Raw genomic sequence first — 15,164 nt, forward strand, 5'->3', positions numbered from 1 at the left:
TGAGGGTCCACCTGCTGATGCAGGGGGCACAGGTTCGTGCCCCAGTCCAGTAGGATCCCACGTGCCATGGAGTGGCTGGGCCTGTGAGCCATGGCCGCTGAGCCTGCGTGTCTGGAGCCTGTGCTCCGCAATGGGAGAGGCCACAGCAGTGAGAGGCCCGTGTACCACAAAAAAAAAAAAAAAATTCTCTAGAAGGAATCAGTAGCAAAATAACTGAGGCAGAAGAACAGATAAGTGACCTGGAAAATAAAATAGTGGAAATAACTACTGCAGAGCAGAATAAAGAAAATGGAATGAAAACAATTGAGGACAGTCTCAGAAACCTCTGGGATGACATTAAATGCACTAACATTCAAATTATAGGGGTCCCAGTAGAAGAAGAGAAAAAGAAAGGGACTGAGAAAATATTTGAAGAGATTATAGTTGAAAACTTCCCTAATATGGGAAAGTCAATCAAGTCCAGGAAGCACAGAGAGTCCAATACAGGATAAATCCAAGGAGGAACATGCCAACACACATATTAATCAAACGATCAAAATTTAAATAAAAAGAAAAAATATTAAAAACAGTAAGGGAAAGCAACAAATAACATATAAGGGAATCCCCATAAAGTTAACAGCTGATCTTTAAGGAGGAGCTCTGCAAGCCAGAAGGGAGTGGCAGGACATATTTAAAGTGATGAAAGGGAAAAACCTACAACTAACATTACGCTACCCAGCCAGGAACTCATTCAGATTCGACGGAGAAATTAAAACCTTTACAGACAAGCAAAAGCTAAGAGAATTCAGCACCACCAAACCAGCTTTACAACAAATACTAAAGGAACTTCTCTAGGCTGGAAACACAAGAGAAGGAAAAGACCTACAATAACAAACCCAAAACCATTAAGAAAATGGTAATAAGAACATACATATTGAAAACTACCGTAAACGTAAATGGTTTAAATGTTCCAACCAAAAGACATAGACTGGCTGAATGGATACAAAGACAAGACCTGTATATGTGCTGTCTACAAGAGACCCACTTCAGACCTAGGGACACATACAGACTGAAAGTGAAGGGATGGAAAAAGATATTCCATGCAAATGGAAATCAAAAGAAAACTGGAGTAGCAATTCTCATATCATAAAACAGACCTTAAAATAAAGACTATTACAAGAGACAAAGAGGGACACTATATAATGATCAAGGGATCAATCCAAGAGGAAGATATAACAATTGTAAATATTTATGCACCCAACATAGGAGCACCTCAATACATAAGGCAAATGCTAACAGCCATAAAAGGGGAAATCAACAGTAACACCACCATAGTAGGAGGCTTTAACACCCCACTTTCACCAATGGACAGATCATCGAAAGTGAAAATAAATAAGGAAACACAAGCTTGAAATGATACATTAAACAAGATGGACTTAATCGCTATTTATAGGACATTCCATCCAAAAACAACAGATTACACTTTCTTCTCCAGTGCTCATAGAACATTCTCCAGGATAGATCATATCTTGGGTCACAAATCAAGCCTTGGTAAATTTAAGAAAATTGAAATTGTATCAGGTATCTTTTCCGACCACAATGCTATGAGACTAGATATCAATTACAGGAAAAAATGTAAAAAGTACAAACACATGGAGGCTAAACAATACACTACTAAAGAACCAAGATATCACTGAAGAAATCAAAGAGGAAATCAAACAATACCTAGAGACAAATGACAATGGAAACACGATGACCCAAAACCTATGGGATGCAGCAAAAGCAGTTCTAAGAGGGAAGTTTATAGCAATACAATCCTACCTCAAGAAACAAGAAACATCTCAAATAAAGCAACCTAACCTTACACCTAAAGCAGTTCGAGAAAGAATAACAAAAAAACCCAAAGTTAGCAGAAGGAAAGAAATCATGAACATCAGATCAGAAATAAATGAAAAAGAAATGAAGGAAACAGTAGGAAAGATCAAGAAAACTAAAAGCTGGTTCTTTGAGAAGATAAACAAAATTGATAAACCATTAGCCAGACTCATCAAGAAAAAAAGGGAGAAGACTCAAATCAATAGAATTAGAAATGAAAAAGGAGAAGTAACAACTGACACTGCAGAAATAGAAAGGATCATGAGAGATTACTATAAGAAATTATATGCCAATAAAATGGACAACCTGGAAGAAATGGACAAATTCTTAGAACAACACAACCTTCCGAGACTGAACCAGGAAGATAGAAAATATAAACAGTCCAATCACAAGCACTGAAATTGAGGCTGTGATTAAAAATCTTCCAACAAACAAAAGCCCAAGACCAGATGGCTTCACAGGCAAATTCTATCAAACATTTAGAGAAGAGCTAACACCTATCCTTCTCAAACTCTTCCAAAATATAGCAGAGGGAGGAACACTCCCAAACTCATTCTACGAGGCCACCATCACCCTGATACCAAAACCAGACAAAGATGTCACAAAGAAAGAAAACTACAGGCCAATATCACTGATGAACATAATGCAAAAATCCTCAACAAAATACTAGCAAACAGAACGCAACAGCAAATTAAAAGGATCATACACCATGATCAAGTGGGGCTTATTCCCAGAATACAAGGATTCTTCAATATATGCAAATCAATAAATTTGATAAAATATATTAACAACTTGAAGGAGATAAACCATATGATCATCTCAATAGTTGCAGAAAAAGCTTTTGACAAAATTCAGCACCCATTTATGATAAAAACCCTCCAGAAAGTAAGCAGAGAGGGAACTTACCTCAACATAATAATGGCCTTATATTACAAACCCACAGCCAACATGCCCCGGTCCAGGAGGATCCCGCATGCCGTGGAGCGGCTGGGCCCGTGAGCCATGGCCGCTGAGCCTGCGCATCTGGGGCCTGTGCTCCGCAAGGGGAGAGGCCACAACAGTGAGAGGCCCGTGTACTGCAGAAAAAAAAAAAAAAAAAAGAATGACATTAGAATATTCCCTAACACCATACACAAAAATAAACTCAAAATGGATTAGAGACCTAAATGTAAGGCCAGGTACTATAAACTCTTAGAGGAAAACATAGGCAGAACACTCTATGACATAAATCACAGCAAGATCCTTTTTGACCCACCTCCTAGAGAAATGGAAATAAAAACAAAAATAAATGGGACCTAAATGAAAATTAAAAGCTTTTTCACAGCAAAGGAAACCATAAACAAGACGAAAGACAGCCCTCAGAATGGGAGAAAATATTTGCAAATGAAGCAACTGACAAAGGATTAATCTCCAAAATTTACAAGCAGCTCATGCAGCTCAATATCAAAAAAACAAACAACCCAATCCAAACATGGACAGAAGACCTAAATAGACATTTCTCCAAAGAAGATATACAGATTGCCAACAAACACATGAAAGGATGCTCAACATCACTAATCATTAGAGAAATGCAAATCAAAACTATAATGAGGTATCACCTCACACCAGTCAGAATGGCCATCATCAAAAAATTTACAAACAGTAAATGCTGGAGTGGGTGTGGAGAAAAGGGAACCTTCTTGCACTGTTGGTGGGAATGTAAATTGATACAGCCACTTTGGAGAACAGTATGGAGGTTCCTTCAAAAGCTAAAAATAGAAATACCATAAGACCCAGCAATCCCACTACTAGACATATACCCTGAGAAAACCATAATTCAAAAAGAGTCATGTACCCCAATATTCTTTTCAGCTCTATTTACAACAGCCAGGACATGGAAGCAACCTAAGTGTCTATTGACAAATGAATGGATAAATAAGATGTGGCACATATATACAATGGAATATTACTCAGCCATAAAAGGAAACGAAATTGAGTTATTTGTAGTGAGGTGGATGGACCTAGAGTCTGTCATACAGAGTGAACTAAGAAAGAGAAAAACATATACCGTATGCTAACACACATATGTGGAATCTAAAAAAAAAAATATGGTTCTGAAGTACCCAGGGGCAGGACAGGAATAAAGACACAGACGTAGAGAATGGACTTGAGGACACGGGGGTGGGGGAAGGGTAAGGTGGGACGAAGTGAGAGAGTGACGTAGACATATATACACTACCAAATGTAAAATAGATAGCTAGTGGGAAGCAGCCGCATAGCACAGGGAGTTCAGCTCGGTGCTTTGTGTCCACCTAGAGGGGTGGGATAGGGAGGGTGGTAGAGAGACACAAGAGGGAGGAGATATGGGGATATATGTATATGTATTGCTGATTCACTTTGTTATAAAGCAGAAACTAACACACCATTGTAAAGCAATTATACTCCAATAAAGATGTTAAAAAAAAAAAGAACATTGTCCTTTCCTATATAAAATAAAAATATTACCTTTTTAATTAGTTTGAGATAGGGTGGCCAACTGTCCTAGTTTACCCAGACTGTGGAGTTTCCTAGGATGTGGAACTTTTCAGTGTTACAACCTGGACAATCCTGGACAAATTGGGACAATTGGTCATCTTAGTTTGAGGTTAAAGAAATCAGCTTCTTTTTTGTTGTAAGTTTTTGTCTAACATTTGAACTATTTCTGGACATTGGTGAAGAAAAAGAATGCTAAGATTGTTTGAACATGAATTCCCTTGAGTGCTTCTGGTGAACTGGATCAATAAATAATTATATATCTTTTTCACTTCAGCATAATTTCAGATTTACAAAAAAGTTGCAAGTATGAACAAGGAATTCCTGAATACCTTTCACCCAGATTTCCCATTTTACTACATTTGCTTTCTCCCTCCTTTTCTCTCTTTCTCTATTTTTAATCTGTGTGTGTGTATTTATATATAACATCTATAATTATTTTTGAGAGTAAGTTGCACACGATGCTGCTTTAACCTTAAATACTTGAGTGTAATTTTTGCAAACAAAGATTTATCTTACATAATCACAATAAGATTATCAATGCTACACACACAATACTATTCTCTAATCTCTAGATTTTATTGAGATTTTTGTCAATTTTTCCTGTATTGGTCTTTATAGCAAAAGAAAATCCAAGCTCATGCATTGGATTTAGTTGTAATGTCTTTCTAGTCTACTTTAATCTGAAACAGTTCCTGAGTCTTTGTATCTCATAGCATTGATATTTCTAAAAATTACAGACCAGTTATTTTGTAGAATGTCCCTCATTTTGAATTTGTCTGGTGTTTCCTTATGATTCCTACTTTTGATAGGAATATCACTGAAGTGATGCCAAGTGCATCGTATCAAGAATCATATCCTGCTGATTATTTCCATAACTGGCAACGTTAACTTTGCTTATGTGGTTAAGGTGGTGTCTACCAGGTTTTCCCACTGTAAGATTACTATTTTACCTTTTGTAATTTGAAAAGTATCTTGTCTATCCCACCATACTGCTAGAATCAGAAGTCAGCTTAAAAAAAAAAATCACTCAACATCATATCAAAAGTATTTCCAAATACTATTTGTAAGCATTGTTTTAATAACTATGGAGGTGCTTAACTGTTTTCTGAGGGTTAGACATATAGGTTGTTTCCAGTCTTTTATTGTTATTTAAAAAGATAGTGCTGCTATAAACACATTTTTATATAAAGTTTTTATGTGTTCAGGGTTATTTTCTAAGATAAATTCTCAATGTAGCATTACCAGGACCAAGGGAATATTTTTAAGGTTGTTGATATACTTTGTAAAAGTGCTTTTCAGAAGAATTGTACCAATTTACATTTCCACCAATAAAAAATGAGATTGCTCTACTTTTTAAAAAGGTATTGTCTTTGAGGATATACTTTGAGACTCATTATCTACGGGGTTTAGCATGCATTGATGAATCTAGCCAGAATAAATTGTTACTGTGACTGTTGACAAATGGTGATTTTCTAATCGTCATTCCTTAGCTGGCTTTCCGCTGTAGGTGGAAAAAGTCAATATTCCCTTGACTTTCCACTGTAGCTGTTCCTTCCCCCTTCTCTAGTTGTTTATATCAATGTAGACTCTTGGCTTCTTATTTTATTCAGTAAACTTGAATTCTTACTGTCATTTGTTTTCAATGCTCAAATTGTCCCTGATTTGGCTAGTAGGAGTTTCCTCAGCTGGCTTTTGTGTCCTTCAGGCATGTCCCTATCATTCTTTGAGGACTTCCTTACTTTTTAGCGTAATAAGGTGTCCAAGGCTCATCTTGTTCTTTCTCTGCCCTACCTCTGGAATCAGACATTTTTCTGAGGAGCACTGGTTCCTTTTAGTGGAGATCAATATTACAGTCCAGGATCTGGACACTGGATTTGCTCCTTGCTACTGGAGTGCCATTGCTTCTAGGCCTTATCAAGTAACAGAGTTGAGGAATTAAAAAATATATATATATACATAATATATATTTATAGTATGTGTATGTGTGTATATATATATATATATATATATATATACGCATGCATGCACATATGTATATAGACACGTATACACATTTATATTCATTTTTATATTTTAGCTATCAAGATGTATTAAAACTCATGAGTTCACGCTGGTATCTCCTTAAATTTCAATCTAACGCTTCTACTTGCAATACATTCTTTTTCTCTTTCCATATTTCATACAAAGCCTGGCTCTCATTTTCCACAATAATATTGTATTTATTTGTTCAATCCTAAGATGTACGAAGAGTTTCAGAATTGCTAATCGATGCCTCTGCAAAGCCAGACTTTAATATTTTTTACAGTTTTTTTTTGTTGTTTTAGCCTAAGGGCATATAGTCCAAATGCTATGATCAAAAGTTTCTTGGGGGGATTCCCTGGTGGCGCAGTGGTTGAGAGTCCGCCTGCCGATGCAAGGGACACGGGTTCGTGCCCCGGTCTGGGAGGATCCCGCGTGCCGCGGAGCGGCTGGGCCCGTGAGCCGTGGCCGCTGAGCCTGCGCGTCCGGACGGAGCCTGTGCTCCGCAGCGGGAGAGGCCACGCAGTGAGAGGCCCGCGTACCGCAAAAAAAAAAAAAGTTTCTTGGGTTAGTTCTTTTCTCCTTCCCCCTTCTGTGGATTGTTTTATTCACTTAAAATAAAAGTATTATTTGTTTCTATTTGTATTCAATTTGGAAAGGTTTTCTGTCCTTGTGGATTTTTATTTATTTTCTTTTTTTCTTTGAGTATGTGAAACATTGATATATTTCCAACAATCAAATCTGTGCAAAAAAAGGCATATTCAAAGGAGTGTGATTTTTTTTCCCACATTGTCTTTGTCCTTTCCACCCAGTTCTCCCCTTACTCTGTAGGTAACCAATCTTATTAGTTTCCGGATTTTCCTTCTTGTTATATCTTTTGCCCAAATAAGTGCAAGTGTATATATTCTTATTTCCCCTTCTTTCTTACCCAAAAGATATAATACTATAGATATTCTTTTGTACTTTGCTAAGCATAGAATTTTAAAGCTGAATCAGACCTTTTTGTTTTCTTTCTAAGGTTTTTCTTTTCTCATTTTTTTGTCTTTTAGACATTGGATCAACAACAGTTCTTCACAGAGGAAGAACTGAAGGAATATGAAAATCTTATCTCCATACAAGAAACTGAACTTAAGAAAAAGGCAGATGAGCTTCAGAAACAAAAAGAAGAGCTACAACGTCAGCATGACCAACTTGAGGCTCAGAAGCTGGAATACCATCAGGTGATATTTTGTAAAAAGGCTTGTGGCATTAAAAAGGATTTTAGGGGCTTTGCTACAAGCCTGTGTTTTTGTAATATATTTCAATTAGCTGTCATATTTTAAATTTTAGTATTTTTTAAACTGCATTTTTTTAAACTTCCTTGTTGAATATTAATCTAAATTATAGAACGTGAATATCCCATTTTGGAAAACAATTTTCAGTTTGTTGTGCATTGTCAATGGTCATACATATCAGAGAAAATCAAATAACGCTTACTTTTAAGGCATTCTTTTTCCATTCACTAGGTTTTACAGCAGATGGAACAAAAAAAATTACAACAAGAAATTTCCCCATCAGTGCCTGGTGGAGAATCAAAGATCCAGCCACGTATGTAATTTTGTTTATTTGTTTGTTTGTTTGTTTGAGGAAATTAAAAAATTGAATAAATAGAAATTCACATTTATTACAAATATAATTTAAATCATTAATATTTGTGCTATTTTCTGTTTATTTGTGGAAATAGAGCAATTTGTGTTACAGGAAAATGAAAAAGCCTCTCAAATTTGTATATATCAGTACATTTCAAAAGCTATATAATTTGATAGCCATGTGCATGGTGAAATGATTTTTTTCAGTATTATTCATAATTCTTCCTAATCAGTTATTGATACTATCACAGAATATGTTTTTTAATTGTAATCAGTGATTAACTAAACATAGTTAAAAAGCAAATACTCAGTATATCTAAGTATAAAAGAATATTCAGAATAAAGGAAGATACCTTTAAAATGAGGGCTTTTTTTTTTTTTTTTGAACAGGCATTTAAAGTCCAAAGTCCACCAGAACTTAGAATAAAATTGTTACATCATCATGTGTGTCATCTTTTTACCTCCCTTCCTTTTCCTCTGCTCAGTAAATATTTTAAAGCATATATGGAATAAAGGAAGATACTTTTTAAATGAGAACGTATTTTTTTGTTTTTTGGACACAGATGTTTAAGGATTGAAGTCTACCAGAACCAGGAAGGAAACAAACTCAATACCTGCTCTCATTTTCATACCTCTTTTCTTTTTCCTTTGTTCTCCTTTAGTGATTTAATTAAGTGGCTTTATGCCATAATTTAATGAAACTATTAGTACCTATTTAAGTGAGAAAGCGCCACCCACTGCCTTTAAAATAAATTGTTTTCTCTTATTCATAAAGGTAAATACTCTTTTATGGGTGCTTATCATCCCCTCTCTCAATAAAAGCTCTTTGATATTAATAATTCTTCTCCTGAGAAGACCATAGTATTCCCCAGTGTGTGTTGGTAACTTTTTCCTACTTTTCAGCAATCTTAACTGCTAGAAATTCTACCAAACAGCTCTTGCTACGACTTAAGTTCATTTTTCATTTACATTTTTGCTTTATACTCTATCATTCAAGATCAGGTTTTGCTACATATAACAGAAAACCGAAAGATAATGGTGGTTTAAACTGAATAAGAACCTTTGCCTTTTACATAGAAGAAATCTGGAAGTAGGTGATGTACAGGTTCCTATCTTTCTCCTCTGCTCTCCCCAGTGCATAGTTTTTATTCTTGAGTTATTTCATTCTCAGGGTCCAAGATGGCTCTTGGAGGCAGTGGGGAAGGGCAACAAAAGGAATGTCCCCCAGTTGAACCAGCTTCCTTGATGCAGTTTTCCCAGAGAACCACATAGCATTTGAATTTACATCTCATTGGCCAGAGCTGTGTCACATGGCCATCTAGCTGCTAGGGAAGCTGAGAAATCCATGTGGCAATGGGACAGGCTAAAAGTTAGGATTCTTTTAGGAAGGATTCCCTTTAAGAAGGGAAGAGGGAATGTTTGGTAGGCAACTTACAGCTTTAATTTAAACAGCCTTTTGGTTACTTAAATATCTATGTACATTCTTCTGAAACAGAAAATGCTCACTTCCCCCACCTCAAAAGGAAACCACCAAACCCAATCTTTTATTGCATGTAGTTCAAAGCCCATGACATCTGAGTATAGTCCCTTCCATCAGGTTAGGATGTGGTTTTTTTATGTTCTGGTCATCTGCAAACTAAAAAGCAACATGTCTGCCCCCTGAGAACCATATGCATAATGGGATAGATACAGGATAACTGCAGTAAAATCAACCTTTTAGAAAGGGGGAAAACAGGAAACAGCAGTCATCTTTCCATAACAATTTAAAAAATACTGCTTGGCAAAAATAGCAAGGTCTCTCTGCTCTGTCCATAAATATATTCTTTGGTTTTTCTATTAGGCAACCCCTGCTTCACCTTTCTGGGAGGAACTCCCTTGTCTAATGTCCTCAGAGGCCCTTGGCATTACCCTCTAGGATGGTTTTATTGCCCATTAACCTTCAAGGACGCAAGTGGGCATTGGGAAGTGTCCTCTTCTCGAAGGCTGGACAGTCTTCACACTTCACTTCCTGTTATTGTGGGTTTGGGGCCTTGGGATTGTTTCAGATAGTTACAGGCTCTTTCAGGCCAGGTTTAGGGTTTTTATTTGTTTTTGTTTTGTGTTGCTTTTTGGCAAAACAGTTCCCTCAAAGGTTGTACGTTTCTGGTCTGTTTTCTTCAATTATTACCACGAGAAACCACAAAGATCTTGCCAAGACATATTTAACAAAGAACCTCATCTTTTACTTGCTGGCCTCTGTGTTCTTTTCTCCCGTTGAGTCTTAAATGAATGGTACCCACTTGGGATTGTTTTAAACTATAGGCTTGGATGGGATAACAGCAGTCTTAATCTGATCTTTTTCCTTAGGATGACTCCCATTATTTGGCAGAAAATTCTTAAGGGAAGGTTCTTGGAAAGTTTGTGAAAGCTTTAGCAGCTTCCTCAGAACCTTTACTTATAACTGTTTCAGTTTGGAGTACGGTAGTACAGTAGGTGACCTTTTTCAATTCTTCAGGGCTCCAGATTTGGGACTTTATCAATTTATTTGGTAGATAGAGAGCAGTTCTCTCGGCAAAGCTATATTGCCTTCTATCTCTGCAGACTTGCTTACCTTAGCCCGAGCCGCATCTCTCCTGTAGGACTTTTCTGAAAGAGGCAAGGCGCAGCCCACACATGCTAGCATTCTGAAATTCTACCACCATTTTCTCTGATACCTTAACCTCAGTTGGCATGAAGTATCACTGCCCCAAACCCTACCTTCTTAACTAAGCCAATTCCATTTTTTCAGATCCTTTTACTTGCTGCACCTTACTTCTAGCTACCAAATTCTGTATAGGTTAAGATTCTTCATTGTAAGTAATAGAATCGTCTTCAGGTACTAAACAGAATGGGATTGATGTGGGGGGAGCAGTATAGATAGATAGCTCACAGAATCTTTGGGAAGGCTGAAAGAACAGAACTTAGGCTGAGCTTCTAGGAACTGCGTCATGAGACTGGGCTGCCAAAGAAGCTGCTGCTTTTGGAACAATCAAGAAGCTGCCTGCTAAATCAGGAAGCCACCTGCCAAATTAGGAAGTCATGAAGTTGCCAGCTCCAGAACCACACCACCTCTGCCTTGCTTTGTGTCAGCAAAAATGGATATTTCATGTCCTGCTTCTCTCCCCATGTAATTCAGTTCTGAGTAAAAGTTTCAAGTGAGTACATCTGATTGTTTGGACCAATCATATCTGGAACCCTAGCTGCAAGGGAGGTTGGGAAATAATATTTAATTTCCTACCCCTGTAGTACACGAATGCATGTTTAAAGCTGTTGAGTGAACAAATCCACTGTAATACCTCAAAAATTTACATTGTTTCTTTTAACATTAATAATTTTTAAAACTCTTAGTTCTCATTTTACAAATTTTAAAATAATCATTGCATACGCCTCCAAACACTTGAGATTTTTTTCCTTAAATCATGGATCCCAAAATTAAATAGAGCAATCTAGAAAAGTTCTGCTTATATGTAGCTTAAAAAAACCCACAGAAATCACTCAGGAGAGTAATGCTATGTTTCTTTAGAGACAGAGAAGAATTCCTATCTCTGTTGTTTAAATTGTAGCAAATATTTTTAAATGATCTGGGATATCCTTTTGTTGATGACTCTATCTGTAAGCGGTATTGTGATAAGACAGGGATTCACCTAGGATAAATTTTTTTAGATGGTGGACTAGGGTCAAATCAGAAAGTAATTGGAGACAATAATATTGTACTTTTATGAAATGTGACAAATATCAATACAACAGCAGTCATATTATAATATATTAAATATATCAAAGTAACACATCTTGCACCTTAAATTTACACAGTGGTATATGTCAAATATATTCAAGTAAAAAAATAGTAATTGGAGGAGAACTTAGAGAAATTTTTTAAAATGCTCTTTTGGCATGAGTAGATAACGGACAGATATTAATGTAGACATACCTCACAGTTTCCAGCAAATTATTAATTTATATTATTAAAAAAAGAATTGTTGGCCTAAGATTATTTATGGGCATAAGGAATCCCAGTTTTTATGAGTATTGGGCATTTATGAGTAAAGATTGTTTCTTAAAGAGTTGCTAATAGTATTTTTTCCAGCTGTTAGAAAGTATTCATCCTGTGTTTGATTTATCCCATTCTTCTTCATATTCTTAGATATTAAGAAGTCTTTGGTTTAGTTGACTTAGTGGTATATATAAGTAATTTGGAACTTTGTTTCACATATGAATTTTCATGAAGCATGTACATTTTATAGTATACTTAGATATATATAATTAAAATTATATTTTAAAAGACAGTGGTCCTTTAGAATATTTGACTCTCACTAAAGGAAACTGCAATTTAGAAGCAGTGGTAAAAAATCCTTTGAAATATGGCTCTACTTTTTTTTTTTTAACCAAGATTTGTTTACAATGGCATTTTTTTCATGCTAATTGAACAGATTTGTATTACCATAAGCCTAAATGCAAATCTGTTTTTCCCATGAGGAAAAATATAAAGGAAATTTTAATATTTGTGATAATGTGACTTTTAAGATAGTCTTGCTAATAAAAGAGGGGGTAAGAAATGTATTTCCTTTAGGGAGAAATATTGACAAGTCTAGTTCTGGTTAGTGCCTAAAGTTTAATTTTTGTTTTATAGCTGTGCAATAAATCGAGAAGAAATTGATAAAGAGGCAGAGTTAGATGATGACCTTCATCATTTTCATGCAAGATTTTTGTCGCCTGAAAGAGCTGCTAGAGAAGATCATCTTTACCCTTAACCACTGGTGTCTCAACTTGATACTTGAATAATTCATTTGTTTTTTGTTGGAATTGAGAAACTAAGGTGTATTAGGTAAAATGCAGAGTTCCTATAGGTGATACAATGGAAGACTCTAATTACAGCTTGTTTTCAAGGTATGAGATTTGAAGGAAATTGGATCTTTTCCTTGCTTTTTGTTTTTTTTAACACAGTATCATTAGCAGGATTTCAGTCTTTCCCTACCCATGTTTTAATTAGTTAATTAATCAATTAATTAATTAAAATCCAACAATTTAGATCTAATAGGTGACTTTTTTCAGTTTTTAAAATTTCATATTGAACTATAGTTAATTAACAATATTATGTTAGTGTACAGTAAAGTGATTCATATATATTTATATGTGTATATATACTTTTCAGATTCTTTTTCATTATAGATTATAAGATATTGAATATTGTTCCCTGTGCTATACAGTAAATCCTTGCTGTTTATCTATTTTGTACATATTATTGTATCTTTTAATCCCATATTCCTAGTTTATCCCTCTACCCCCCTTTTCCCTTTGATAACCATGTTTGTTTTCTATGTCTGTGAGTCTGTTTCTGTTTCGTGAATAAATTTATTTGTATTATCTTTTAGATTTCACATATAAGTGATATCATATAATATTTTCTCTGACTTGTTTCACTTAGTATGATAATATCTAGGTCCATCCATGTTGCTGCAAATGGCAATATTTCATTCTTTTTTATGACTAATATTCCATTGTAGTGTGTGTGTGTGTGTGAGTGTGTGTGTGTGTGTGTGTGTGTGTGTGTGTGTGTGTGTGTGTATACCACATCTTCTTTATCCATTCATCTGTTAATGGACATCTAGGTTGCTTGACTACTATAAATAGTGATGCCAAAAATCTTGGCTGTCTGTGCACCAATGCCAGAAAGAAATACGGAGACAGCGTTTTGGAGAAACAAGAAAAATGGCCTTAATCTTTGCCTGACAAAGGGGAAAACACAGCAGGCTAGTGCCTCCAGAACTGTGCCCCCCCTTCCCTGGGGAATAAGGAAAGGTTATATAGCCTGGGGCTTGAAGTCTGGGGTAGGTGATAAGGCTCAAAGTAATTAAGGTCTTGCATTTCTTTTCTTCTGGAAATTCATGGCCAAAGCTGGCATCAGGCAGCTCAGCAACCGGGTCTGATGGCCCTGAAGTTATCAGCCCATGATGTTCTTTTTGAAATGAAGAGTGCTACAAGGGAGTGTCGGGAGAAGAAATGCTAGGTGCAAAGGGTAATTCATATGGAATCAAGAGTAATCAGCTTTGTGAAGGACAGGTCTAGCTACAAGTGTTTGTTAGTAGTAACAGCTAAAGAATAACCAAGACTGCTTAACTCTTTCAGGCCTGTTTATGTTGTTTCCCCAGCCTGTTCATTGTTTCCTTATTTTCCTTGTTTATCAGAAAAGAAAAGTCTCATTTCTATTTTGTTTTTGTAAATTTATTTATTTATCTTGGCTGCATTGGGTCTTTGTTGCTGCATGCAGGCTTTCTCTAATTGTGGCGAGTGGGGGCTACCTTCGTTGCAGTGTGCGGGCTTGTCATTGCAGTGGCTTCTCTTTTTGCAGAGCACAGGCTCTAGGCACGTGGGCTTCAGTAGTTATGGCACATGGGCTCAGTAGTTGTGGCTCACGGGCTCTAGAGTGCAGGCTCAGTAGTTGTGGTGCACGGGCTTAGTTGCTCTGCGGCATGTGGTATCTTCCCAGACCAGGGCTTAAATCCGTGTCCCCCCCCATTGGCAGGCAGATCCTTAACCACCAGGGAATTCCCTCATTTCTATTTTTGCTGCAACAAATTCCCCACTGCTAGTTCATTCCCTCCATATCAATGGAGGAAGGGAGAAGGGCATCATTCTTGTCTGGCTGAGGACAAAACTTCAGTTTTGCTCCATTTGATAAAACACCAGCTGTCCAGCCCAGGGGCCCATCTATTTCCTACTTCAATAGTGCTATAATTTATTTATTTATTTATTTCATTTTAAAAAAAATTTTTATTGGAGTATAGTTGACTTACAGTGTTTTGTTAGTTTCAGGTGTACAGCAAAGTGAATCAGTTATATACATATACATATATCCACTCATTTTTAGATTCTTTTCCCATATAGGCCATTACAGAGTACCGAGTGGAGTTCCCTGTGCTATACAGTAGGTCCTTCTTAGTTATCTATTTTATATATAGTGGTGTGTATATGTCAATCCCAATCTCCCAATTTATCCCTCCCCCCACTTACCCCCGATAACCATAGTTTGTTTTCTATATCTGTAAATATTTCTGTTTTGTAGATAAGTTCATTTGTACCCTTTTTTTAGATCCCACATATAAGTGATAATCATATATTTGCCTTTCTCTCTCT

The 15,164-nt window shown here is 36.3% G+C and overlaps 1 protein-coding gene across 4 annotated transcripts in view; it reads left to right on the top strand.

Annotated features, from left to right (window-relative positions):
- NUCB2 (nucleobindin 2) overlaps positions 1-8,529 on the top strand; it is a 44,302-nt gene extending 35,773 nt beyond the window's left edge. For 2 of the 4 annotated variants that reach the window (XM_065881782.1, XM_065881784.1), the window contains 2 exons: positions 7,437-7,607; positions 7,893-7,982. In XM_065881782.1, the coding sequence (XP_065737854.1) occupies positions 7,437-7,607; positions 7,893-7,982 (261 nt within the window). Of the gene's footprint in view, positions 1-7,436; positions 7,608-7,892; positions 7,983-8,405 lie in introns of those variants that run through there. The other 2 variants (XM_065881783.1, XM_065881781.1) reach the window with 2 other exon arrangements.
- The last annotated feature ends 6,635 nt before the right edge of the window (positions 8,530-15,164 follow it).

Source organism: Phocoena phocoena, chromosome 8, assembly GCF_963924675.1.
Source record: "Phocoena phocoena chromosome 8, mPhoPho1.1, whole genome shotgun sequence".
Taxonomy (NCBI): Eukaryota; Metazoa; Chordata; class Mammalia; order Artiodactyla; family Phocoenidae; genus Phocoena; species Phocoena phocoena.